Source organism: Lytechinus pictus, chromosome 1 (assembly GCF_037042905.1).
Source record: "Lytechinus pictus isolate F3 Inbred chromosome 1, Lp3.0, whole genome shotgun sequence".
Lineage (NCBI taxonomy): Eukaryota > Metazoa > Echinodermata > Echinoidea > Temnopleuroida > Toxopneustidae > Lytechinus > Lytechinus pictus.
Genome location: NC_087245.1, coordinates 15479767 through 15506187, shown reverse-complemented (window position 1 = coordinate 15506187; position 26421 = coordinate 15479767). Strand labels below are relative to the sequence as shown.

The 26421-nt window shown below is 36.4% G+C and overlaps 1 protein-coding gene across 1 annotated transcript; it reads left to right on the top strand.

Annotated features, from left to right (window-relative positions):
• The first annotated feature begins 836 nt into the window (after positions 1 to 836).
• On the top strand, positions 837 to 22919 carry LOC129258152 (proteasomal ubiquitin receptor ADRM1-like). The gene is made up of 10 exons (XM_054896525.2): positions 837 to 1148; positions 10771 to 10887; positions 11423 to 11570; positions 12499 to 12585; positions 14124 to 14184; positions 15029 to 15273; positions 15897 to 15926; positions 16269 to 16429; positions 18525 to 18627; positions 20146 to 22919. Exons 1-10 carry the CDS (start codon positions 945 to 947, stop codon positions 20262 to 20264), a joined length of 1275 nt encoding a protein of 424 aa, XP_054752500.1. The 5' UTR covers positions 837 to 944; the 3' UTR covers positions 20265 to 22919.
• The last annotated feature ends 3502 nt before the right edge of the window (positions 22920 to 26421 follow it).

Genomic DNA, 26421 nt, shown 5'->3' with positions numbered 1-26421 from the left:
AGTCGAGACTGCCAGAGGTGTTCCACTTGTTACTCTCCGCCCTCGGGGGGGGGGGGGCCACTTCCATTGACGAGTGGATACCATGCGCGACCATGGGGTCTCGAAAAGCACCCTAAACACGTATTTTCCATATTCTGAAAATGCACCCCTTAACAAGTATTGGTGTGTGAAACCCTACTCTTAACAAGTATTGGAAACAAAACAATACTCTTGGCAAGTATTCCCTGAATTGACCCCCTAAACAAGTACAACGATACTTTTATTGTTATGTGCACTGTCGTCGGTTTTACCTGATTGGGTTTAGTACAGCCCCTGCACATCTCGCGCAAAATCATACTCTAAACAGTGTTGACTCTTGGGGCAAAAAGTACATCCTTTATAAAACATTTTAGTCTTAATTTTTTTACACCCTCGCAAATTTGACCCTAAACACGAAGCTTTCCTAGCAAAAATAGATACCGTTTTTTCATTATTTTAGTGTTTTTGACACCCTTATTACGTTACGTACGTAACGTGCCCTATCTTGAAAAAGACATCCTTTTTACGTGTTTTTTTGGTCGCGCATGGTATCCACTCGCCAATGTAAGTGGCCCCCCCGGGCTCTCCGCTCTCTCTCTCTCTCTCTCTCCCTCTCTTTACAGATGAAATATGACAAGGCCTGTAAGTGTAAGGTACATATTACTTTTTGATATTCATTATTTCGACGATTCTGTTCTTACATGGATGGAATTTGAAAAGGGTTCAAACATAAGAAATGTAATTCAAGATAACGACGAGATGGGTTAACACGAGAACTCCGTGTTTTCCTTTTTCATTGGCCCATCAAAAACACCACATTTATCGAAATTTCGCATTGTCACTTACAAATTCTCATCATCAGTGAGATCTGCCGTAATTTTTACAGTTTACGTGAATATATTTGCCTTGTTGTAACCAAGTCAATCATGTCTGGAGCATTATTTGGAAGTTCCGCTACCGGAGGTCGTCCATCCAGTAAAAATCTGGTGGAATTTCGAGCTGGTAAAATGGAATTGAAAGGAACGACTGTGACTCCCGACAAGAGAAAGGGTCTTGTCTTCCTTCACCAGCCCGACGATACGCTCATGCACTTTTGCTGGAAAGACCGCACATCTGGCACAGTTGTGGACGTAAGTCAATAACACTAACGTAACAAGTAACATGACGTGGTAGGATGCTAATATTAATACTAAAGCATTAAAATTATTGGAACCCAGAAGGGATGGGGGCATTGGCGGCGGAAGCCAAAAAATTTAGGGGGGGGTCCACCTGAAATTTAGTAATGTACACAAACAGTGACAAATAAAAATTTTGACAAGCAAAAAAAAAAAAAAAAAAGGTCATCAACTAAAAATTTGGGGGGCGGGACCTGTCCCCCCCCCCCCCGCTTCCGCCGCCTATGGATGGGGGCGGGGTCATCATGAGGGGGGGTTACCTAGACAGCTGGCAGCCGTCTGTTTCGAGGAGTTTTTTAACTTTTTTTTTTTTTTTTAATTTCTCCTCGTACACAGACGGCTCGCTAGCGTGCAGCCACCATTAGGGGACTTGCAATGCAAAATCCCCCCGTCGGGGCTCTTCAATTTTTGTCTTTAATGAATAAAAATTTTGAAAATTAACGCGACCAAAATGCAAATTAATATTCCCTCTTGGCATTAATTGCAAAAAAACAGAGAAAAATCAAGTTAAAAGGAAAAAAAACAATGACTTACCTCGGCTGTCGCACAAATTCACTTCCCCGTTTTATCCGATCTTAAGTACATAAACATATGGCCATTGAGTCCCCTGTACAGATCGCGCTAGAACTTCGGTCTCTGTATTTGGTGAGTGAAGCCAACGGAGTTCAGCTGAACAACCAACATAACAGAGACCGAAGCTTTTGGTCTAGGGGTTACCTAGCCAGGAGGCTTCTAGAGAGCACTCCTAGTAGGATGGGGGGTGGGGTGTCCGGACACTTAATATTTTTGAAGCCTTCTTTTTTGTCTTTGGATTACACTAAAAATACGAATTCAATAGTTGTAATCATCTTCTGTTTTGTTCTCTATAATATTACCTAACATTTCGTACTAAACATTTTATGAAACTTTGCTTGTAAATTTTTCCAAATGACTTTCTAAAACTGATCGTCCGGACACACAACCTGTCCGGACACACAACAACTGGGTATACTGTAGTAGTACCAATGAGGTCCAAACATTACATGTATGGACCTCATACTTATACTAGGCGACATCTGTAGTATTTTGTGTCGGAAATCTTTGTGAAGATGATTATTTGTGTATTATAACACAAGTACGAGCTATCGTACTGTCTATTCATTAAATTTTTGTTTAAGAAAGTTAAAGCATTGTTAGCAATTAAAAAAAATTGAAAGAAATGAAGGGGAACTTACATTTTGACGACTTTTTCCAGATTTTATTGCCAGTTGCTCTTCACTTCTGACTCGCGATCGAAGCTGATATGCAGATCACGTGATACGCGTTCTCGTCAGCTGATCGGTTGGTTATTCTTTTCGCCAGACGTTGATAATTATATATTTCATAATGCTAGCATTTATCGCAAATTTAGGTAAAAGAGATTGAATTTAAACAGCGCAAGCTTTAATTTTCTCAAAAATAACATTTAATTGATTGCACAAGTTTCGCCTTGGAACAAGTAGGATCATTTGGTCCCATGTTTGCGTAACTACGGGGGGGGGGGGGGGGTGGGGGCGGGGTGTCCCTACCACTATACACCCACTAGCCAGCAATTATAGTTTTTTCTCTTTTTTTTAACCAAAATACCTCCCCCCCAAAAAAAAATAAAAATAAAAATAAAAATAAAAAAAATAGGGTTAAAGAGAAAGAGAATTGAGGAACACAATATGCTTTATATTTTCCTCTTTTACTGTTTAACGAGACTTGTAATCAAATATTAAATGGGGCTGTATTAGAACAGCCTTTTTTAAGTCAATTAATAAAAAATATTCCTCCTCGGGATTTGAGCTTTCATGAAATATGAATCTTTTTCATGACTACCGAAAGCGCTAAAAATGTCAAAATTTTTAATTGGTATATAAAGCTTTAGCTCATGCGTTGCGCCCGTCTTATTTTAATGTTATACAATTTTATGCTTTTAATGAATTTCTAATTCTCAGATCTTGTCGCAATCCGATTGGTAGCTATAATGAATGATTATTATGTTTCATGAATTGTTCAAAATGTGTCTCTCTATCAGTTTTGAATATTTAAAAAAATGTCAGCTCATGCTTTTTGCTCGCAATATTTTGATTAGTAAGAATTTCTTCTCTTGTATATATTATGCGAGTTTGAGTAAATAACTAGAGAGAGAGGGGGGGGTCCCTCAGCTACTTGTCCTCGCTTATTCCCAATTTTTTTTTATATTATACTCGTGTTCAGAGTGTTTCAAAGTCTTTTCTGATTTTTTTAACACTTTTTATTGTCTCGGAGCTTCCCTCTATTTTTTTTAACTATGATGTAGCCCATTTTACTTGTTTCAATTCTTTTATGTCTCATTTCATTGAAAACATAATTATTAAACTGACTGACTTTATTACGAAATTTTGATATTATATTGTCTTGTTTGTTTGGCTTTCTTTTTTTCTTCTTATCCTTCTTACTTTTTCCATTTCCTTATTTTCTCTTTTATTTCATTTCATGAGGCATCCGCCAACTTATATACAACAACAACAAACATTTTTATTTGGTGGTGTGCCCCTCTAAAAAGGGAGGAAAATAGGAAGGAAAAAAAGAAGAAGGGAAGGGGAAAAAAAAAGAAAAAAAAAGAAAGATGATGATGATGAAAATTATCTTGGTGATGATGATGGTGGTGGTGATGGTGGCGGTGATGATGATGATGATGATGATAATGATGGTGGTAGTGGTGATGATGATGAGAATGAAGTTGGTGATGATGGTGATGATGAAGACTAGATGTAATTTTGTTATTTTGTCTTTGAAAAAATTAAGTAGTGCATAGGTGAATTTATTTAAAGTTAATTATGAAAATAGCAGAAAAAATAATTTGAAAAATTGGTATGCGTTCAGGAAAAATCCATCCCCCACCAAAAAAAAATTAAAGGTGAGATTTTAAAAATAATTATTTGTGACGGCGTAGGCCTTTGCGAGCATCTATATCGGATATAATTATGGTAAAAAGTAAATGAAATGTCAAGAAATACGTGATAATGACTTTTATTGTACATTCAGTATATCAATAGATAACTTCATACTCTCTCCAAAAAGAAAAAAGTGGGTCATTACGGACCATTAAAAATGGGAAATTTTGGCATTTTATATTACATAGAATATTGAGCAACTGCTCGTTTATGACGTCACAAATCAAGCATTCGAAATTCTACTAACTCCATTTTTGTCTCACCTGCATAGCAGAGTGAGACTATAGGCGCCGCTTTTCCGACGGCGGCGGCGGCGGCGGCGTCAACACCAAATCTTAACCTGAGGTTAAGTTTTTGAAATGACAGCATAACTTAGAATGTATATGGACCTAGTTCATGAAACTTGGCCATAAGGTTAATCAAGTATTACTGAACATCCTGCCTGAGTTTCATGTCACATGACCAAGGTCAAAGGTCATTTAGGGTCAATGAACTTAGACCATGTTGGGGGAATCAACATCAAAATCTTAACCTAAGGTTATGTTTTTGAAATGTCATCATAACTTAGAAAATATATGGACCTAGTTCATGAAACTTATACATAAGGTTAATCAAGTATCACTGAACATCCTGCATGAGTTTCACATCACATGACCAAGGTCAAAGGTCATTTAGGGTCAATGAACTTTGGCCGAATTGGGGGTATCTGTTGAATTACCATCATAACTTTGAAAGTTTATGGATCTGATTCATGAAACTTGGACATAATAGTAATCAAGTATTACTGAACATCCTGTGCAAGTTTCAGGTCATATGATCAAGGTCAAAGGTCATTTAGGGTCAATGAACTTTGGCCAAATTGGGGTATTTGTTGAATTACAGCCATAAATTTGAAAGTGTGTTGGTCTAGTTCATAAAACTTGGACATAATAGTAATCAAGTATCACTGAACATCCTGTGCGAGTTTCAGGTCACATGATCAAGGTCAAAGGTCATGTAAGGTCAAAGAACTTTGGCCACGTTGGGGGTATTTGTTGAATTGCCATCATATCTCTATAAGTGTATTGGTCTAGTTCATAAAACGTGGAAATAAGAGTAACCAAGTATCACTGAACATCTTGTGCGAGTTATAGTAGTTTTCAAAATCAGCACTGCTGCTATATTGAATCGCGTGATGCAGGTGAGACGGCCAGAGGCATTCCACTTGTTTTTAAATAACACCTTCACCGATGTTTTGAAATTATTTTTCTTTGGCCTATATTTTCACAATCTTTTTATCAAGGTGAAATTCCCCTTTACAAAACAGTATCCGCATGATCAGTGTGTAGCGGTAAATTATTCACCTGATAACTATAGACCTATCTATAATTCATGCGGCTATGTTTAATAATATATTGCTGTGAATAGAATGAATGTCATTAAAAACATAATCTCACTGATCACTAATGCCAGCTCAACGCGCAAACTGAAAAAATATATTTTCTGCCCCGATAATTTGATAACCCTAACCTAACCCAATTTCTAAGTATTTTTATCATAAACAGGATAACTATAGACAATTAATTGAAAACTTGATATTCTTTTGCGAAAATGAATATGAAGGACAACTTTTTAATAAAGAACACAGTTTTAGAGCGTGATTTATACCTACAACCGCTTAATCCTGTCACTGTCGGTATGACATGAAGCAGTTGGAACTTTCTGATTCCATCAGCTTAATAATTTTTGCAACAGGCGCCAGTCCAACAAACAGACAGACATTTGCCCAAACAGACAACATCTCAACCTCTGCTCATTTCTTTTTGCACAGACACATAAAATCTCGACCTACCCATCACTTTTCTCACTATTTTCTCCTCCCTTTTATTTTCCATTAATTTTTCTTTCGTTCACTTTTTTTCTGTCCTCTTTTTCCTTCTATTTTTTTTTCTCGTCTCACCGCTTTTCCTCATCTCCCAGCCCCCGACGCCCACGCAGATTCGCAAACAATATCAAGTGTACTGTTAGGCAAGGGCGGAAATCTCTCCCCAAAGGTAGCCGGGACCAGGGGCTGGAAAATTGACAAGAAAAAAACAAACAAACAAAAACAAAAAAGAAGGTTTATCACCCCAAAAAGAAGGTCATCTTGACCAAAAGAAAGTTGATAAGCAAACAAGCAAAAAAAAAAGGGCACCCCAAAAGTAAGATCGTCTCTTCCAAAATACATATTTTATTTCGATTTTGAATGAAAAGACCAAAAATAGTAGGGGGATGACATTTCATAATGTGCCCCCCTACTATTCTAGGTGAGGGGGACATGTCCCCCTGGAATTTGCGCCCATGTGGAATCATTTTCCCTTTCGGAATCATTATGGAAGAGTGTAAATACTCGCTGTGATTTCGATCTCATACCTATAAAAAAAAAAAAGAACAGCTACGCCTTGAACACAGGCCAAAATGCCTAACGATTTCTCCGCGGCATTAACAACTATCGTAAAGGGCGCTCCATTTATAAATAAAGATGGACATGTAGCTGTCTATGGCGACAAGATTTGTCGCGAATATTTCCCAAGAATTGTGAGAATTGGGCTGAAAATGCAAAAAAAGAACCCGTGAGTACCGATCAAACAGTATCAAGCTATTTAATGAAATATATTTTATCAGTATAATTTAACAATTTCTAGATAATAAACTTTAGTTCTAAGCTAGGGCGGCCCAAATGCGCATGAGTGGAGTCCCAGTTTATTAACACGGGTAAGTATTGCGGTGTTGCCTAGAGTGCTAGAGAGTAAAAATCATTTACTAACGTATGCTTACTCTCAATGAAGCCAGGTATTCCTTCCCATTCATCTCCACGTACCGCTGAAAAACCTGAATTTCAGGCTGAAACTTTCGCCCTGAGTCTGAGATTTCTACTTTCCTTCCAAAAGATCTAGCCCTAAATCATGTACATGGGATAAAACTTCATTTCCGACATTTCTACGCTCTCGGTTTTATTTTTAAACAAGAATTCAACAAAAAAATGAGAAAAAATATTGTGAAAAGACGGAAGAGACTTGCCCGATGTTTACGTCGCCATCTTGTTTCTTATTGTACTTCCCCAACATTACGCGACGCACGTGTCCGTTATAGAGATTTAAAAAATGAAAATTTTCTTGCCATATTATTTTCCACCAATAGAGGGCGTACACAATAATATGCCCAAAATCCAAGTTTTTGAGCGCTTTAGTGAATACAAAAATTATTCCCGAGTTACTAATGAAAAATAAATTGCAACTGTATGGAAATTAGTAATTTTGGTAACAAAAGTGATATTTTAATCATTTGTAAAGTGTGTGCTGTGTACAGCATTGGCATGCCATAGTCCTACCTGTAGATTCCCCACAGGCAGGATGGTTGCAGTGAACAAGTGTCCTAGAGTAGAGCAGAGAGTAAAATTAAAAATCATTTATGGCAGTGAGTCCAAACTTTGCGTGTGTCCATACTTCGCAGACGGTCATTATCTCATAAACTAGCCAATATTCTTTAAATCTCCGGGGAGTAAAGTGCCCAAATATCGGACACTTAGATCTTAGAAGCATAAGTGGACCAAAACAAAAATACAGTCATTGAATAAAATAAAATCATGTATTATTACTGTTGAATTTTAATGCAGTTTGTATTACTATTGTATAGGCCTGACTTGAAACGGATATTTCAATATTCGGATACCCGTCCGCCGTCCGGTTTTCAGTGTCGGGTAAATTTTACCCTGAAATATAAAAAATAATATCCATTTGCACTTATTTGAGTTATATTTAAGATTTTCAGTTATATTTGAGTTTTGAACCTATCCGATGATGGCGAGAGTCAGCGTGCGCTAATTAAAATATTTCTGAAAACCGCGAAATTACGAGAAGCTGAATATTTTGGGTTGAATCTTTTTTGCAATCGGATTTGACTAATGTGAATTAGCGTGAGGCTACGGCTACAAATGTAGATCTTATGACTGTGTAAGCTATTAGTAAATGACTATTATTTGAGTTATACAAGTCGGGCCTAGTTACGATCCCATTTAATGGTTGCGAGAGTATGTGTGTTTATACTTTAGTTCCGATCGAATGAAATAAGATGCAATGAATTTGACCGAGGCGAGTGTAAGTGCGAGTCTACTATTACGAAAAGTCTAAAACCAGACAGGCCTACATCATTCAGCTCACGCACGTGCTGTCCTGTCTGGACGTGTCTGGAGTGAATCGTCCGATATACATGTATATTTGGTCACATTACACTCGCTACACCTTCAAATGGGATCGTACTTGGAATATTTTCATTTTCATGTCGGGTTTCTCCCCATTCCCCAAATTATAGCCAAGCTTCTCATTTCTCAACTTCTGAAACACAATCACACTTCTAACAAAGATTCAAGACAAGATTTAATCACAGTAACAGTTACTAATCACTTACATTCATCACCAGTAAGTTTTACTGCAAAAACAAGTCGATTCACAACCGACCACATACTCGGCGGGCGCACATCATAAACCTTTCTGGCACGATACCGCCTTTTAAGTATTGTTGTTTACGTGATGATGGATATCAAAATTTATAGTGGATATGCCATTTAAACTGAAATAAAGGAAAATGTGTGTCTTGTAATTTATATATTAAATATTAATTCATGAAAGAGATTTTCACTTGACAATTATCGTTCTTTCATAATTCTCATCATCATTCTTCGCTATCATCTTCACCAATCTTGAAAATCATTTAAAATCATTTTCACTAGCCATCACTCATCATCATCGTCATTCATTTCAGTTTCACTCTCATCATTCATCACAAAGTCCGCCATTATCATAATCACCAGTAAATCAGTATCATAATAATTGACAGTACACATTAAAACAGAAGTCGAAATGAAATTGAGTTGGTGAGCTGAACAGATGCCTCGATTAACAGGCATTTTAAAATTTATTTCTAGGTCAACTTCTTGCCAGTCAAGGATATTTTGATAGGAAGGAAATACGTTCTCAAGTTTTCCTCCACACTTTTAACTTAAAAATAACGCTGTTTAAATGTTTAATCTACTTTAATGATTTAATCCCTTTATTCCAACAACTATCGTTTAAAGTTTAATATACGATGAGTTACGCATTTGAAATCATCAAAGCATAAGACGGGAAAGAAAAACGATCATAAACGACACCATAGTAAAATCGCCATCGTTGTCAGAACGGAACTTTACTCCATTCACGGACGGTCTTGCTCCAAAACTGATATAAGGTCATGTTTCAAAACTGATATAAAAACGATGGTTTTTGGCGGGAATATATTACCGAAGAAGATTAATTGATATTGGTGATTATATTGGCGACTAAAACATTTTGTTGGTGAGTCTTACTAAATTTAATGAGTTTTTGTGACAGGAAAGTGGTGAATCAGTGTGCACGGATACCCGAACCCGAAAAATGAAAACCGTTTTCCGTCCACGCGGGCGGAAACCGTTCGGACATCCGTTTGGTGGCAGCACTACTATTGTATGACCTTTCCTGTTCATGTGATCATATGCGAAAGGAGAAAATATGGTATATTATACTAGCAACTAGACCTTCACCTCCAAATATGAATTCATAAATTATTCACCTTCTATTCATCATCTCTTTTTATTATTATATCTTAGTAAAATACTGTATGCACGTCTGATAATCTCTATCTCTGCAACGTTCACCCTTTTCCTTATTCATCCTAACTTTGTCTCATAAATTCATTTGTCCTTTGTACTCCCTTCAACATTATATTCACTTCTTTCCTCATCTTTTCAATAATTTTGTCTCTTTGATTTACTAGTCTCTTCATTTTATATTCATGTATTTTATACACTGTATCATATTTTCATTACACTTATGTTTGTCCGTTTTAGGGTGGTCTGTTTGTTAAATGATATTCACCTATTTTATCTTTTCAATATTTTTGTCTTTTTAAAAAGTTTTTCTCTTCAAATTTATGTAAATTTTTATCACAATCATTTTTCTACATGTATTTATTTGCTTTTCATCTATTTTCTCTTTAATCACATGTATTTCATTGTTTTTTTTTTTTAATATATGTTTGTCCAGTCAGCAGTCTTATATTTTCATTATTATGCATGAATTTAATCTAGTTTTTGTCTCACCTGCATAGCAGAGTGAGACTATAGGCACCGCTTTTCCGACGACGGCGGCGTCAACATCAAATCTTAACCGAAGGTTAAGTTTTTGAAATGACAGCATACCTTAGAAAGTATATGGACCTAGTTCAAATGTCATTTATTGTCAATGAACATAGTATTGTATCATTACATGAATTGTGTTTTTTGTGAATAATTATGTTAAAGTTCAAAGTCAGCACTGCTGATTGAATCGCGTGATGCAGGTGAGACTGCCAGAGGCACTCCACTTGTTACTTTTTATAACTGTAAAAAGATACAATATAAGGCACCTGGTCAAATGTTAGCTCCTCTTTATACAATTCTTATAATGTTTCTTCATCTAGATATTTGTCAGTGGAAAATTTGCTATGAAAAGACACAGCGCCTTATTCATGAAGCTGCCTAAAGTGATTTTGTTTAGAATAAATCACAATAATACAGCTCCATGTATTTCAACAATTATGATTTTAATTTAATCTTTGTTTTTCAGGATCTGATTATATTCCCTGATGACTGTGAATTCAAGCGTGTCCCACAATGCACCACTGGAAGGGTTTACCTCCTGAAGTTCAAGTCTTCTGCTCGCAAATTTTTCTTTTGGATGCAGGTGATTATGAATGCGGCTGTCAATTTGTCATATTATGTAAAAACAGTATTAACCCTAAAGAGACTCTTGTGTTTTTTACTCCCCCCCCCCCCCCCTTTCCATTATCTAGGCTTTTTAATCCAAATTGTTCCTTCATTTGTGAATTTGAAGTCAGTTTGCAATTTGTTGTGTCTCTGTTAATTGTTAGGTTTAATTTCGCTGCATTCATGATAATGATTGCTACAGCGAAATTGTTTTCCTAAACATTTGTTTTTGCTAGATTCTTTCACATTTGTTAAAACATCGGGAAATATATTTTGACACTTCATATTCCAGTCATTTATAAAAGTATGCATGAATTTACAAACAATCACCCCAAGATACTATGATTTTGTTGTGACATGTATCCCAGTTTAATGTTTTCTTTTTTTTGTTTATCATTTTAATATCATTAGAGGTGGGTTATATACTTTATTGCCAATACTAAAGGGAAATTGTGTCTTTTAATTGTCACCTTTCACTAGCAATTCAATTATTGCCTTATATATTTTTCTAGGAGCCAAAGACTGATAAGGATGAGGAATTATGCAAGAAGGTAAATGATGTGCTCAATAATCCACCTGCCCCTGGCTCCAGTGGTCTCGGAGGAGGACGGGGCACTGGTGGTCTGCCAGCCGACTTGGGTGGGCTTGGATCAGCACTTGGTATGTATACTTCTCTCTGCATGGAGTGGTAATACTGCATCTTCATTAATGGGATCATTCATGGATTTTATTACCCCTGAATTGGGAAATGATCCTATCTTGCAAAAAAAAAGGGGGATGAGTGGAGCTGCATGAACCATTAGAAGCAAACAACAAGATCAAATACTTACACATGAACTTGAAAGATATTAATAGTTGCCATGTGAAAATATACTTATTTCAAAATAACTGCAACATTCATACCCCTCTCTGTCCAAACCGTACATTTTGATGTGCTATGTTCATTACTTAAGATTTTCGAATGCTTTTCAATTTATGAGAATCATGAAAAGGCCTTTTTTTTTCATTCTCATCTGTACCTTTGATAAGGCACTTCAGAATTTCTTGATTGAATCAAAATGGAATGCTTCACCCCAGCCCCCTATCAGCACCACTAACACCCGCAAACTAGCAAAAGAAGTATAAGTGACTGGAGCATACTGTAAATTGATTTTTGTTTGGAGGGGGGGGGGGGGATCACTTCTGTTCATTCACAATTACATATGAATATATGATATTGTACTGGAACAAATGTCTATGCTCAGGGGCTCTTTTACAGATAACTTGTGGTATTATTTGGGGGGAAATAAGCCTTTTACCCTCGGTATTTTTACTATATTATTCATTTATTCATTTCATAATTATTTTTGTGCATTTATTTATATTTTATTAAGGTTATTTTATGGGGAATAACATAATATTTTTTTTTAAGTCTAGGAGGTTAGATTAATCCAACGTCACTGAGGCCATGACTTTGAATGGCCTCATATTTGTGTGCTCTTTTAATATTTCATTTGGTGTTTTAAAGTAGAACTCTGGCCTATAAAAAGTGGCCTTGCACTAAAGACATCAACAGTTAAGACCTGTTCTCGTTTTGTTTTATTTGAAGGTGAGGGAGGTTTGCAGTCAATGCTAGGAAACATGGATCAGCAGCAGATGATGCAGCTCCTCAGTGGAGGAGGTCTGGGTGGACTCGGTAAGCCTTAGTCTCCAGGTCATGGATTCTCTGACATAAAGAGATGCAATCAGTATTAACAACTGATTTGAATTAAATGATATTTGATCTCAAAATTGCAAGTCCCATTTTATTTTTAGTTTATGAGAACAAGGAAGCAGTATATTTTGTTCTCTCTTTTTATCACCCTCAATCATTATGGTGGTCGTTAACTGCATGTACCAGCTCCATTTACAAATTGAGATTTCATATTGTTTTTTACATAGTGAAATTCAAGAATACAGTATAATTATGAACACCAATTAATCCTGACTTTGGTTGTCGGTGCTCAGGATTCAATATACATGAAAACAACTGTAATATGGGATTGATGGCCTGATTTTCTGTTATAATATCAACTCTTCATGATAAGTCAATATGTGACCTGCCACCTCAAAACCAATGATTTGCCCAAAATGAATAATGATATTTTATTGAGCATGAAAAAAGCACTTTCTAAGCTTACAATGGTATAGTATATAAATTGTCAAAATTGATCAACAGTAACCCTCACAAGTACTTGAATGCAGAGGAAAAAGAGGAAAGTCTGCAAGTGCTTAAAGGAGAATGAAACCTTTGGAACAAGATAGCTTTTGTGAAAACAGAAAAATCAAGGAAACAGATCAACGAAAGTTTGAGAAAAATCGGACAAATAATGAGAAAGTTATGAGCATTTGAATATTGCGATCACTAATGCTATGGAGATCCTCAAATTGGCAATGCGACAAAGATGTGTGATGTCACTTGTGAACAACTCTCCCCATTACTTTAGTATATATTTCACTTAAATTGCCTCTTTTATCACATTTATCAGTAGATCATGTGTTCTTTCTATAGTTAGGCATGTAATACAGATTTTTTAAGAATACATCATGGATAAAGAGTTTGTATCACCACAAGAAAAAGCAGAAAGATACAGTTTGAGGGTATTTTATACTCCATCAAAGGGAAAGTTGTTCACATGTGACATCACACATCCTTGTCGCATTGCCAATTGGAGGATCTCCTTAGCATTAGTGATTGCAATATTCAAATGCTCATAACTTTCTCAATATTTGTCAGATTTTTCTCAAACTTTCTTTGTTCTTATTCTTTTATTTTTCTGTTTTGACACAAGCCTACTTATTCCAAAGGTTTCATTCCCCTTTGAAAAAAAAAGGAGAAAACAAGTTTGGGGTTCACTCAAGCATGAGATGTGCACACTGTGCAATATCGGTAAAACTTCCAAGCAGTCTGAAAAAATGGTATCAGAGAAACTCTTGTATCATTTCTTTTATTCAACCATAGAACTTCAATTTTTTACAGTATGAAGAAGAATTGCTCTTTCAGATAAGTTAATTTTCAGATTTGTCCCTTTTAAGACCATTACTATTTTCACTATTTACAGAGAACCTTCCTTGGCAACTTATTGTTGGTTTTGGGGGTGGCTGGTCAGTCACATATGGTCTAAGAATTTACATACTCAGATGTCTTGTGCAGATAATTTTTGATATATTATTTGTGGTTATTTTATTTAATAGGTCCTCTAGGTTTGCAGAGCATGTTGGGAGGAGCTCGATCTGGAGGTGGATCTGAGTCAACGTAAGCTTTCAGATTTAAAGTTTTCAGTTAAGACATGGAAGTTGATTAAATCTATAAACATAAGTCTTGCTTATCCTTCAAATTCAAATTCTTGGCCATTGCTGTTACATCAAAAATTTTGTCACCTGCTTGAGTTTCTATCTCTATTAATGATAATGTTGTTCTGGAGTTACACAATGCATTACTGTGGCGTGATGTACAAAAAAATGCTCTAAAACTAGATATCATGTATAGTTGGTACACATTGTGTGTTATCTTGCCAGATTTATAGTCAAAATTCATTAAAATATATATTGATTTTGGTTTTCTGATAAGAATTTGTTAACCTATTGCTTTTAATGATTGTAAGAGTATAACTGATCAGTGATTTCACTGAGATCAAGCATTATAAATGAGGAGATTGACAAACAAATACTTGAGAATGAAAAATAAAAACTTATTTTTTTCAAGTATATGTTTAGAATAGTGTGCTTCATTTGGAACTGATAGCAATAAGTCTGATTTGACACATAAATCAGCAATCAAAAAGTGCACATATTGAATGAATGACACTATTGTGGAAAATAATCTATACAAATTTATGGCTTATATTGCAGATGACATGCAAGCCAAATTTTGGCTTTATTGTGCAGTCAATGACCAAAATCTTGTGAGGTAGAATCTGCCCTAGCCCCTGAGCTGTTGTTTAGCCGAAATAGCCCCTCCTGACCAGTAACCGGATTTTGACAGATTGAATAATGCCATTTTATTATTTGAAGCATCATTTTCCCCTGCCAGTAAAACAAGACTTATGCACAAAGCCATTATATAAACTTGACTGATGACTGTTATTTTGTCTTTACAGACCATCAAGAACCCAATCCTCTGCTCGTCCTGCTACATCATCTAGCAGCAATGTGACACCTGCCACTACTCAAAGCTCCACCCCAGCAGCTAGGCCATCTACCACTCCAGCCACTGCCCCGTCATCTGCTCCTAGTGCTACCCCTGCTTCTACTACGTCCTCTGCTGCATCAGCTGCTGCTCCGGCTTCAGGACAGCCTGCTATTCAGCTGAGGGACTTGCAGAGTATCCTTAGCTCCATGAACCGTAAGTCATTTGGGTGTTAATAATTATCTTTATGATTGTTATCTCCCTTTAAGATCACAGTCTCGATTGGTTTCATCAGATTAACATTACCCTTATCATCCCAGTAATATGTATCAAATGTTGTGATCTTAACCAATACTTCAATCTCTATCTCTATGGGTATTGTAACTATACCCTGGTGAAGGCAGGTGAAGTACATGATCCATCTTGACCTTATCATCAGCCACAACCAAGAATCAGATCCTTCTATAAAATATCTTGTCAAATAGGAGCAGAAAGATATCTTGGTAAGTAGACAAAATAAACAGATAAAAGCAAGACCTCGGGTAGGCATGGACATTATGATGGGAGAATATGTGATTTTATTCTGTTCGTTGCTCAGAGATTTAAATAATTGTAGGATTTTACAATTAATACATACTTTGTATCATTTGCTAAAAGATGCTTTAACTAATGAAGTGTAAAATGAATGAAAAAACTAAACCTTTTTTACTCTAAGCAATTAACATCCACCATTCTGATTTTTATGGGATCCCTGTTATAAGAAAGTGTAGTTAAAATTATTATTTAGTAAATGAATGATTAGATAAATCAATTCTCCTATTATCTTATTTCATTTCTAGTGCCAGGAGATGCAGCACCTGCACAACCAGGTATATTATTAAATTCTTATATTTCATTGCATGTCATATAATACTTGTTTGTTGATAATTATTCCTACAAATATCTGAAGCCTTGATTAAGAAATTGGGTAGGTATGGGTAGTTTGACAATCTTTATTGTCATGTGTACAAATGTACAATTAGCAGAACCTGCCAGGAATTCATCACTTTCTGTCAGCAATTTTTATTCCTTCTGATAAATTTTTATCGGTGAAGATTCTGAAATAAGTCAGATTCTGTCAAATTATTATTATTATTTTGTATGTAATTATGCTTGCATTGTGTAACTTCTTTGTTTTATTTAATTTCTACTCGGCTCTTGTTATCTTACAGCTGTTGACCTGAGTCAGCTGATGACTTCAGAAGCCATGACCCCAATTCTAGCCAATCAGGAGATTCAACAGAAGCTTATTCCATTCTTGCCAGAGGGGGAATCACTTCCAAAAGATCCTGAGCAGCTTCGGGCCACTCTTCAGTCCCCCCAGTTTAAACAGGTCCGAAAAAATTTTCTTTCATTTTTCACCTTCCGTTCTTAAAGTTCTCTTCTATGTAGTTCCCTCATATTTTTCCACATCCTGTTTCCAATGTTACAAGTATCCCTATGCCCTGTCTGATATATTGAAGGAGATTGAAATCCTTGAAGCGAGTTTAATTCATATGAAAAAAAATCAATAAAAGTTTGAAGAAGATTTAATTAATAATAGGAAAGTCATGAACATTTGAATATTGAGATCACTAATTCTATGTAGATAATAAAGTTAGTAATAATAAATATTGTTTTCATACAGCGCTTAAATACATAATTCTTCTAAGCACTTTACAAAAAAAATGACTAACAAACATTAATCAAATATACAATGCATTGAGAAGTTCCAGTGAAATTATGGATTCCGAGGTGGCAGGAAATATCTTGATTAGTCACATCTTGCAGGGGATAAGAGTTCGGGATGGCACCGAGAGCCCTATCCAATTGACTGTCGGTGAACAAATCTTCCTTGTCATCGAACATACAGTCCCAATTGTCTGATGTTGATGTTTGGTCATGATTATTGGTGGACACAGACTCTGACTCACTGGTCTGTTGAATAACAGAAGAAAGAGTTTTGGACATGTCTATTTGTAATGATCACTTGTTCTTCATAGTTTTTTATATACGTTTCGAACCGATGACCAGAAACGGTCATGATGTGCCGCGAGGAAAATCCGTATGATCTAGGATAGTAATGCTCGTGGCACGAAGCGAATAGTTGGTGTAAGGTTTGGAACACCTTGCACTCTTGCTGATTTTCTCCATCATTTAAGAGTATTGTGTACAAGGACACATTATTGTACAAGACCTTAGCACCCTCTTGAACACAAGCCTGCTTTGGCCTTTGCCATATTGGTACGGTAATACTTTAAGTTTTTCCATGCATTTGTTCTCCCAGACTCACATCTTCATCTACCTTGTAATTTTTTTTCTTTACATGTCTTGCAGAGTGAAATATTCATGGCCATTCTCCTCGTGTAGAACGAAATCATTCCTTGCAAATATTCCATGCGCCCTTTCGCAATGTATAGCATGCAATCTAAGGAAACTTTGTGTTGCAGCTGTCTGGGGATGGAAATGTTGAGACTTTCTTGAATGAGCTTCATATCTGCTTTGTTGTTAGTGGGTTAGTGCTTAACCAATGCCTTCCCTTTTGCTTTAAGCTTCACTCATATGGCTTTGAATGTACGATTAGAGAAAGCAAACTCTATACCTTCCATGATGTTTTATTCCTCTTGAAGATAAGAAATGACGTTGTAGAGCAAATGTGATGCTATGCATTGTCTTTACCGAGTAGTCCTTGCCATTTTTACTCCGAGCACCAGTATAAAATCAGGACAACAGTTTATTCAATTCAACATCGTCAAGATCTGCATAATTAACATAAACTATGGTGCAGTATTTGTTAAATATTGCACATACTTGATCTGTTCCTTCGTATTCTCTAAATCTGTTGAAGCAATAAAATCCTCTAAATCCCCATCTTCAATTAGATTGAATCTCAGCATGTCACTGGAGGCAGCCATTGTTGTTTATGTTTACACATTCAGATTGACCTTTCACGCAAGTACTGGCAATCAATTAACAGATATCGATAGCTAAATATCTTGTCATTTTGAATAATCATGTCAGAATATTCACCAGGCGGAAAATATGAATAAATTATTAGAATCATAAGAGAGTAAAGCCGATACATACACATACACCATATAAAGGCTATGATATATTCAGAATAAAAGGGGTTCAATAATGACAATGTAAACTTACAAGGATAATTGAAGAGGTCAATTCTGAGGGAGAATTTGAATAAGTTTAATGAAGAGGAATCCCTCAACTTAGTGGGAAGGTTGTTCCAAAGTCTAAGAGCAACATCACTAAAAGCTCTTGTCCTAGCTCTGGGTCCCTTGGGCAGTTGCTGATGAAGATTGAGGGGCATCTGTGAAATTGTGTTAATGATGATTTAAATGCAGTTATCATTATGTTGATTTGCTGATGAAATATAAAGCTGGTACCTGTTGAAATATTACAAAAACATGTAAGCTGTTCTTTCTTTCTTGCAGGCATTGGGTATGTTTACAGCTGCATTCCAGTCCGGTCAGTTAGGTCCTCTTATGACTCAGTTTGGTCTCAGCTCGGAGGCAACAGATGCTGCTAATAAAGGAGGTAAGAATGGCTTAAACCGCTGCATCACAGAACTAGGAACCTGTTGCATAAAACATATTATTATGGTAACACTGCTATCCATTGGTAACTACCACGGTAAAAAGAGTGCTCAACAGTCAATCAAATTCGAAAGATTTCATGGAAGAGTGGATTTCAAAGCTACCTTAACAGTAACTTTTATGCAACAGTCCTCATGTGGTCACTGTACAAGTAAATAAGAGTAAGTAAGTAAGTAGAGAGTTTTAGGAGCAGTGAACGAGAACGACGTAGCAGTCATCTGATCGTTCGAGTCAACGTCGTCGTCTGCCCTTGTTCACTACAGATGCGAATACTTTAGATTTCACTCGACTTGTACGTGTACGTAAGTCCACGTGAAACAGCGCGATAACCATTGGGTCATGACACGCTGCCCGACTCGGAAGATCTGGCGCACCATCGCCTGGCGACCCGGTCGGGTGATGCGAAGGTGCAACTTGTGCACACGTGCCCTTTCACTTGCTTTGATTCCTTTTTACACGAGTTAGGATAAATATCAATTTATATTTTGGAGATCAGAAAGCAATTTCAAATATGATAAACATAATGCATCGTACAATATACATTAATTTTGTGAAAAGTCACTGAAAACTGTGTTTTAAAAGGGAAAGGTTGATCTTCATGCTGGGCTTGAACGGTTAAAATGACGTCACTCACGTGCACGTCGTCTATGATTTAGGAAAACCGCAAAATGGATGTGGCGAGGTTCTCGAATTTGATAGTGGACGTGTGTGAGGACCTGAGGCATATGGCAGGCCAAAAAATGACGTCATCTCGTACCAGTCCTCTATGTCGACGTACGTTTCTAAAAGTGCTCGATATTAAATAGTCAACGGGTTAAGTTTGTCATTTAAAATAAAAACAGAAATACATGTAGTCACAATAAGAAAGTATCAGATTCACAATCATTTCTGACAGTAAAATCTTGAATCGTCATATCTTGTAACCCGTGAATACAAGTCATTTGCCTGTATTAAAGAGGAGATTGCAAACTGAAAGTTTGCATGAGACTGATTAAAATTGCATTGCCTGAATTCCTTTGATATATCCATGTTAGAGATTATCCTGTATTCTACTCATGATTTCTGACCACTTTTAGTAAAATAAGAGTCAATTGTTAGTGTTAATGCTACCTTTGCTATTCACACTGGCAAGTACTATTCTCCTTTTTGCTCTTTCCAAATTGAAGTATTACCTTATCCATGGTATCCATTATCACGTCAATATTTTGCTTTAAATAATAATTGTTAATCAAAATTTTAACAACATGGCTTATGGCGCAGTCACATTTCTCCTATGGCGAGTCAAAAACAGCCGATTTAATATTTGTAGGATAGCTACATATAGGTGGTTTGAATAAGAATGAATAGAATGGCTGTTTTTTACTTGCTGTACAGCCGCCATAGGGAAAATGTGACTGCAGCATTATCACCTACTCTGGGTTTTGTAGTCACTCTTGAGTCTTTTATTTATTTGTGACAGATATTGAGGCTTTCAGCAAGGCTCTTCAGGGTGGTTCAGACTCCAAGGGAGAGAAGAAAGATGACGGAGGAAAAGACAAGAAGAAAGATGGAGATGAGGACGTAATGAATGTTGATTAGAATCTCTGTGTGGTAATCATCTCAAACGTCATTAATGAATCTACTGAAAATATAGGTAGAGAGAATAACCACCAGTAATAATATTAAGGCATGTACATCTTCTTTTTTTTTTAAAGTACACCTTGTAAGAATATGGTCAATGTTAATTAGAAAGGTGATGGAATAAAGTCTAGTTCAGGGATTCTCAAATGGTGGCGCGCGCGCCACTTGTGGCGCACCGAGCCTTGCGGAGTGGCGCTTGGGAGCAGGTATAAAAAAAGAACGTAAAAATAAGGAAAAATTGGTGAGAAAAAATGTATCTACCAGTAACCTGGAAATAAGGATTTGGTGATCATTTTAATACAAAGAGAAAACAAAAACTCTTTACTTGACACTTAATTGCTAATTGATTTCCTCAAATTTTGTCCAATTTAGCACTCGATAACCCCTATTATGGAGGGTCGATGGTGTTCTCCTTTTTATTTATTCTATGCTGTACAAAGTTAATGTTCCACACAAGTGATTTGAAAACCCCGTTTGTAGGATTTCTCTTTCAACGGCGAGAAATTTTCCATTTCCAGAGTATACGTTTTGGTTAAGAGTTAAACATCAAATAATATGATATTCAAAGTACATCCTGATCATAAAAGATTTTGACTTTGGGACATAACAAGCAGAAACTTTGTTTCCGGAGCCGATTAAAATCCCAAGTTGTAAAAGTGAAATACATGTATGGTCAGATGTATTGCCTGCTGTGATTGCCTGCATGCACTCTTGCTTAACACGAGTTGTAGAGAGAGAGATCTATCGAGAGGGGCAGTTTGGGGCGTTAGTGCAGTGCAACGCCTAATTTTCAGCCCTTGCAAAATCGGGGAACGTAACTTCAGCCACTGGCGTACAGATGGGGGTGGGGATTGGGGGCCCCCCAAGTGTTTCACGGCCAAGAAAAAAAAGGAGAAAAGGAAAGAAAAGGAAAGGGAAAGAGTGGAACATTGTATTATTTTCTTAATATTATGTCAAAATATAGATTTTTGTATTGAAAAATTCAATATTTTTGCTTCAGCTGCCATATCTTGTCCCCTTATTTTTTTTTTTACTCATTACGCCACTTTCTTCAGCCAATAGGTCTGGTGCAAAACAGTTTGAACTAGTGGTATCATTGGTATGTTGTGAAAAAGTCACTGGTAATTTTTCTTTTAATATTCATATTGTGTAGTTTGTTGGCATTTGTATTTCTTCTGTTGATATTAATTAGAGCCCCTCTGGGCAATTTAAAAGGCCTCATATTCAAAAACTTCTGGGGGCTCTGCCCCCTCGACCCCCACCAGGGGCCTCTGGACCCCCTCCGCTGATACATTGCTGGTTTGCATAATGGATAGTGCGGGGGATAGTGGAGCATTACAGATTCTCAACAAGAAATGTGGCGCTTCAAAAAAAGTAATTGAGAATGGCTGGTCTAGTTTCTGAAGCAGTAGCATAAAGCAAACCTGATAAAAAGGGAATGTACATGTATATTTGCTGAGGGCAGCGATAATATGTCCTTTAACCTGAGACCATTTAAATGAATGTGAAGAAATATGCCTGCTATCATATTGGAAAAACATTGGTTTTTTTTCACCTCCACATAGGGTTAGACTCAGACAAAAGCAAATATAATGCAGCATAAAGTTAATTGGTCATTTCTATGCTGCTTTATGATTTCGTAAGGGCTGTTGCAAGAAAATATTTGCTGTCAATCGCAAATTTTAGTTGCAAATTTAAATAGATCAATTTCATCTAAAGCAAATCAATTTATACTTAAATAAATGCTGCAGGCCATTGATCGATTTCAAAATTGCAATTAATTGCAAGGCTTATTGATTTTGGGGCTGTAAATTGACTTTTGATCAGCAAGTTTCTTGCAACACTCCATTAGAGTCTTTAAACCTCTTATACTCAACAAAGTCTTTGTAATGACTACAAAGCTTCTGATATTGTGGTGTGTTTTCTTTCTTTTGACTGAAAAGATCAGCAAAATGTATATTTCTATCACCATGAAGTGAATCAAACTTTGTTTTGGTGATGAAGAACAAAATTTTGTTTCATATAAGTAATTTTTTGTGCAATCGTATATCAACACTCAGTGTATGTGGACTCTGATGATGAATATGATATACTGAAAACACAATGTTAAATCTTCAACCCGGCAGTATACAAGAAACCATAATAATATTTTGATGTATCATTTGAGAATTTAAAGGAATAACTTGTTCATTTTACCTACACCTGCGTGGAGAGAGGCAAATGAAGATTTATAATTTCTTCTTGTATGTTTTATGATTCATTTTTATGCTGATAAATAAATTTCGTGTGTGGCATGCACAATACATGAGGAGTTATTTGAAGCTGCAGGAAATGACGAGAGTATGCATAAATTGGAAGGGGAGTACTTTGATAAAATGTACTGGTAGTTCAAGATATTTTGATTTATAATGATTTATGATTATTCGGGAAATTTAATAGACCTGTTATTGTACATAAATGATGAAATTTCCCCTAAGGCTTGTCATTTTATCCTGCATTCATAATTGTTTGCATTGTACTAGTATTATTAAATTCCCCTTGTTCTGTGATTCTGCTGTGCTGCATCACTTTAAATTGTTAAATTTAAATAAAGTCAATAAGAAGAGCATGTGATTTTTCGTGTGTGTAGAGCCTTATTATTCTCAGCTATTAGTTGGTAGTTGTAAGGTCATTAGCAAGGTGGCCTCCAAGGGATATTGTAAATTTAGAATACCCTTTGTAAATTATCTTCATGGAATTGAAATAAGAGAGGTTATATATATCAGGGCAGATATTGATTATGTATTTGTTCATCATGTTCTAGCTGACTTGACCAATGTTTGAAGTATCAGGAGTATTTGTCACCTTTATACTTCAAATGTATACAGTTGAGGCCGAAAGCTTACGTACACCCATGGAATTCAGTAAAATTTGTTCGCTTGCCAAACTCTGTAAAATTTACTCTATCTTCAAAAATATTAATACTACCACGATGAATTTGGTATTAAATGAAAGAGCGTATTAAGCTCTTTCACATGATATGGATGCCGTTGGGATTGTTTCAGGTGGAATTTTCTTTGAAGAAAAAAATTAATATTCGTGCCAAATGTATTAAATTGTTTGTTATTATATCTTCAAACATCATTTCATAGAAATATGTAAATGTCAAATCTATTATTTATATTACATTTTCTATCATGATATGTCACAACTGAACAAAAAAGTGTAATCTGAAATGTTTGTGTTGAGAATTAACTGGCATATATATGAAATGTTTTTGTCAATTTTTATTTTTAATTTGTCTAAAATATTAAGATTTTTGGGGGAAAATGACACCTAAATATTTTTCAGCTCCTGATGACAAAGCAATGTGATGAAGGGGCATGACGTACTCATTTGTTTAATATCGAATTCAGCATGGTAGTACAAATATTCTATAAGATACAGTAAATTTTATGATGTTTGGCAAGTGTCAAGTTTTCTTTGAATTTCCTGGGTGTATGTAAACTTCTGGCCTCCGTCAACTGTACGTATACAATGATAACGGTGCACCTCTGAGTAGATTATTTCTAGATAGATAGCGCTATATAAATGCCCATTATATTGTTATTATCAATATATACATGGAATAATCAGATGCAACTTTACCGAGTTTTGATCTACAAGCAACAGCCAATCTTATTGCACAGCCTTTAGAGTAGAAGATGGGTAGAATGGATGGAGAGTTGGGTAATAAGGTGTGATTAGTGAAGGGATGGGATGAGAGGAAGCATTAGGGAATGTGGAGAGTTACTGCACGGAAAACATTTCCTTTGAAGTTTAAATGAATAGAGTATCAGAGACGTGAAAGATTAGTGAGTGATTGAGACATAGTTCCTGAGCAAAACAGAGGTGGGAACAAGAGAGCAATTGTGAGAGCGAGGTATGGTGTGAAGTTGATATATTGATGCAGATTTTATGTTTGGGAGAAGTGGTGGAAAAATGATACGGGAGCATGCTGATGATGAGGGGGAGATGAAGGGATTTTGAGTGAGATCAGAAAAGGGACGTAATGGAAGCAAGTGAATGAGGAGAGTTGGAGGGTTTGATTTAGGATAGAGGGTGCACGGAATCGATCGGGCAAAGTGGTAGGAGAGAGAGTAAGCGCAACTATTGCGAGTGTGCCCATCAGGTTAAGAAGGCGACTCTCATCTTGGGGTGAACCTGATTTCAAACTTTGGACGAATTACTTCTTCCAGTTACTTCTTTCAAAGTCATTAGACCTGTCATTTCTTTTCAGATCAACTCTTTTGTTCAGTGCTAACCAGCTGAATTTTCCACCCTTTATGTAACATTCAGCCTATTCATCACTAATCAGTGCATTATAAGTCGGACAAGTTCACCTGCACTTGGAATGTGTTCATTATTAGACCTCGATAACTTGTGTTCAATTGGACAATTGAGAAACAGTCTAAAACAAGCACGTGGTGTAATTTTCCGACATTAAAGCACATAGCAGGACTCCGATTTTAAGGCATTTTTTCTATCAGACATCTACATTGTTTTAACGAAATCTCATCAGTGTATCGGCATTCTTATCTACCACACTGTAGGTATTATTTGAATTACTCGCTAATTAACAATTACTAATCACAACTGTCATCTCGACGCAATTCAGTGACTGAGGCCTCTGCAAGCGTTTTGACATCTCGAAGAATCTTGTGCGTATTATGTGACTATAATTTTTTTCACGGACAAAATTGTGATTCAAACGGTGTGAACGACGATCAAGGGGTTTCACAATTGCTCGTGCGATCGTTTGCGATCATTTAGTCACATTATATGTTCCACAGAATCGCAACGGTTGTAAGCAGTCGCACCACCAATTTTGAAAGGGGCTTATTTAACGACATACACCGTACCTTCTGGCTCCCGATTATGATAGGCCTATATCTGATTGGATTTTCAGAACATTGATCATGTACACGGATGATTTCATGATGGAACACACAAAGGTAAGCTGAGCCTTATTCAACCCATATCAACTATTTTAGGAGTTAAACGACAACGAAACCCCGCATACATACGTGTTTCGGGAAAAGAGAAAATTTAAGAAGAGGGCATCCGCAGCCTTTTCGTGAGATTTTTTTGGTCTGGGAGGGGGGTACTAGGCGTTCCATAGCTGCAATACAAAATTCGAAAGTCGAGAGGAGACATCCCCCCCCCCCGGAGATTGCTGCCCACGGTTACAGGAAAAACGATAATCAAGAGGCAGATTTAATCTTAGAATGAATGGAAGAGCCCCGGGGAAGAGCATGTATGTGATGGGTGAGGATTGCTATGAGAAAAAGAAGTAGAAAAAATAGAAAAGAAGAAGAGAGAGAGAGGGAGAAGAAGACAAATAGACAAAAGCGAATTACGATAGAAAATATAGTAAAAAGACATTGTATAGATGTCAAGCTTTTCGTCTTTGTTAGTTTTGTTTTTGGTTTCTATTGTCAAATTACTTTATATAGGCCTATACATTCTGAACAAAGGATGAGATAGATCGCGGATATAATATATATAGTTTTCTACCAACAGAGAATCAGGATATAGGAAGAGTTCTTTTGGGAAAGGAATATTATTTTCAAACAAGTAAAAGAATAATTCAGTTGAATACAATGATAAACCACGATGCTCTATCAGGCAGACTTAAATTGTAAACACCGTGATCGCATCCCGGATGAAGAATGAAATCGATATCTTCCCTATGGGTAAGTTGGAGAATGGTTGCGGAGAGATAAGGGGTCCAGCTAGGGGTGAAGGTCTACTGGGATAGAGGGAAAAGAAACTGCAATCGTAAGAAATCGAGGATTTGATAGTTTCGAGACGTTTACCAAGATACTTTTGTTACAGTTACGGCTGTGCATTATGCGGATTAATCACGAGCTGAGCTTCAACCAATGCTGATTTTATAAAGAGAAATTATGAAAAAAAATCCCTACAATTTCTTTATGTACATGTACATACGTCCCAGCATAATAAATGAAAATCAGTGACGTCATGAACAAAATGATTGAGGGGGCGGCACAATATGGCGTACGCGGAAAAAAAATCTAAAAAGAGGTGAGCGATCGGGCGAAAAACTTGGGCCCTCAAATGAGAATCTAATCAT

Excerpts from the sequence above, each read along its gene's own strand:
- LOC129258152 (XM_054896525.2), top strand. The coding sequence starts at position 945 with ATGTCTGGAGCATTATTTGGAAGTTCCGCTACCGGAGGTCGTCCATCC. Across the intron at positions 1,149-10,770 it reads CATCTGGCACAGTTGTGGAC|GATCTGATTATATTCCCTGA; the intron begins GTAAGTCAATAA and ends TTTGTTTTTCAG. Across the intron at positions 16,430-18,524 it reads AGTCCCCCCAGTTTAAACAG|GCATTGGGTATGTTTACAGC; the intron begins GTCCGAAAAAAT and ends TCTTTCTTGCAG.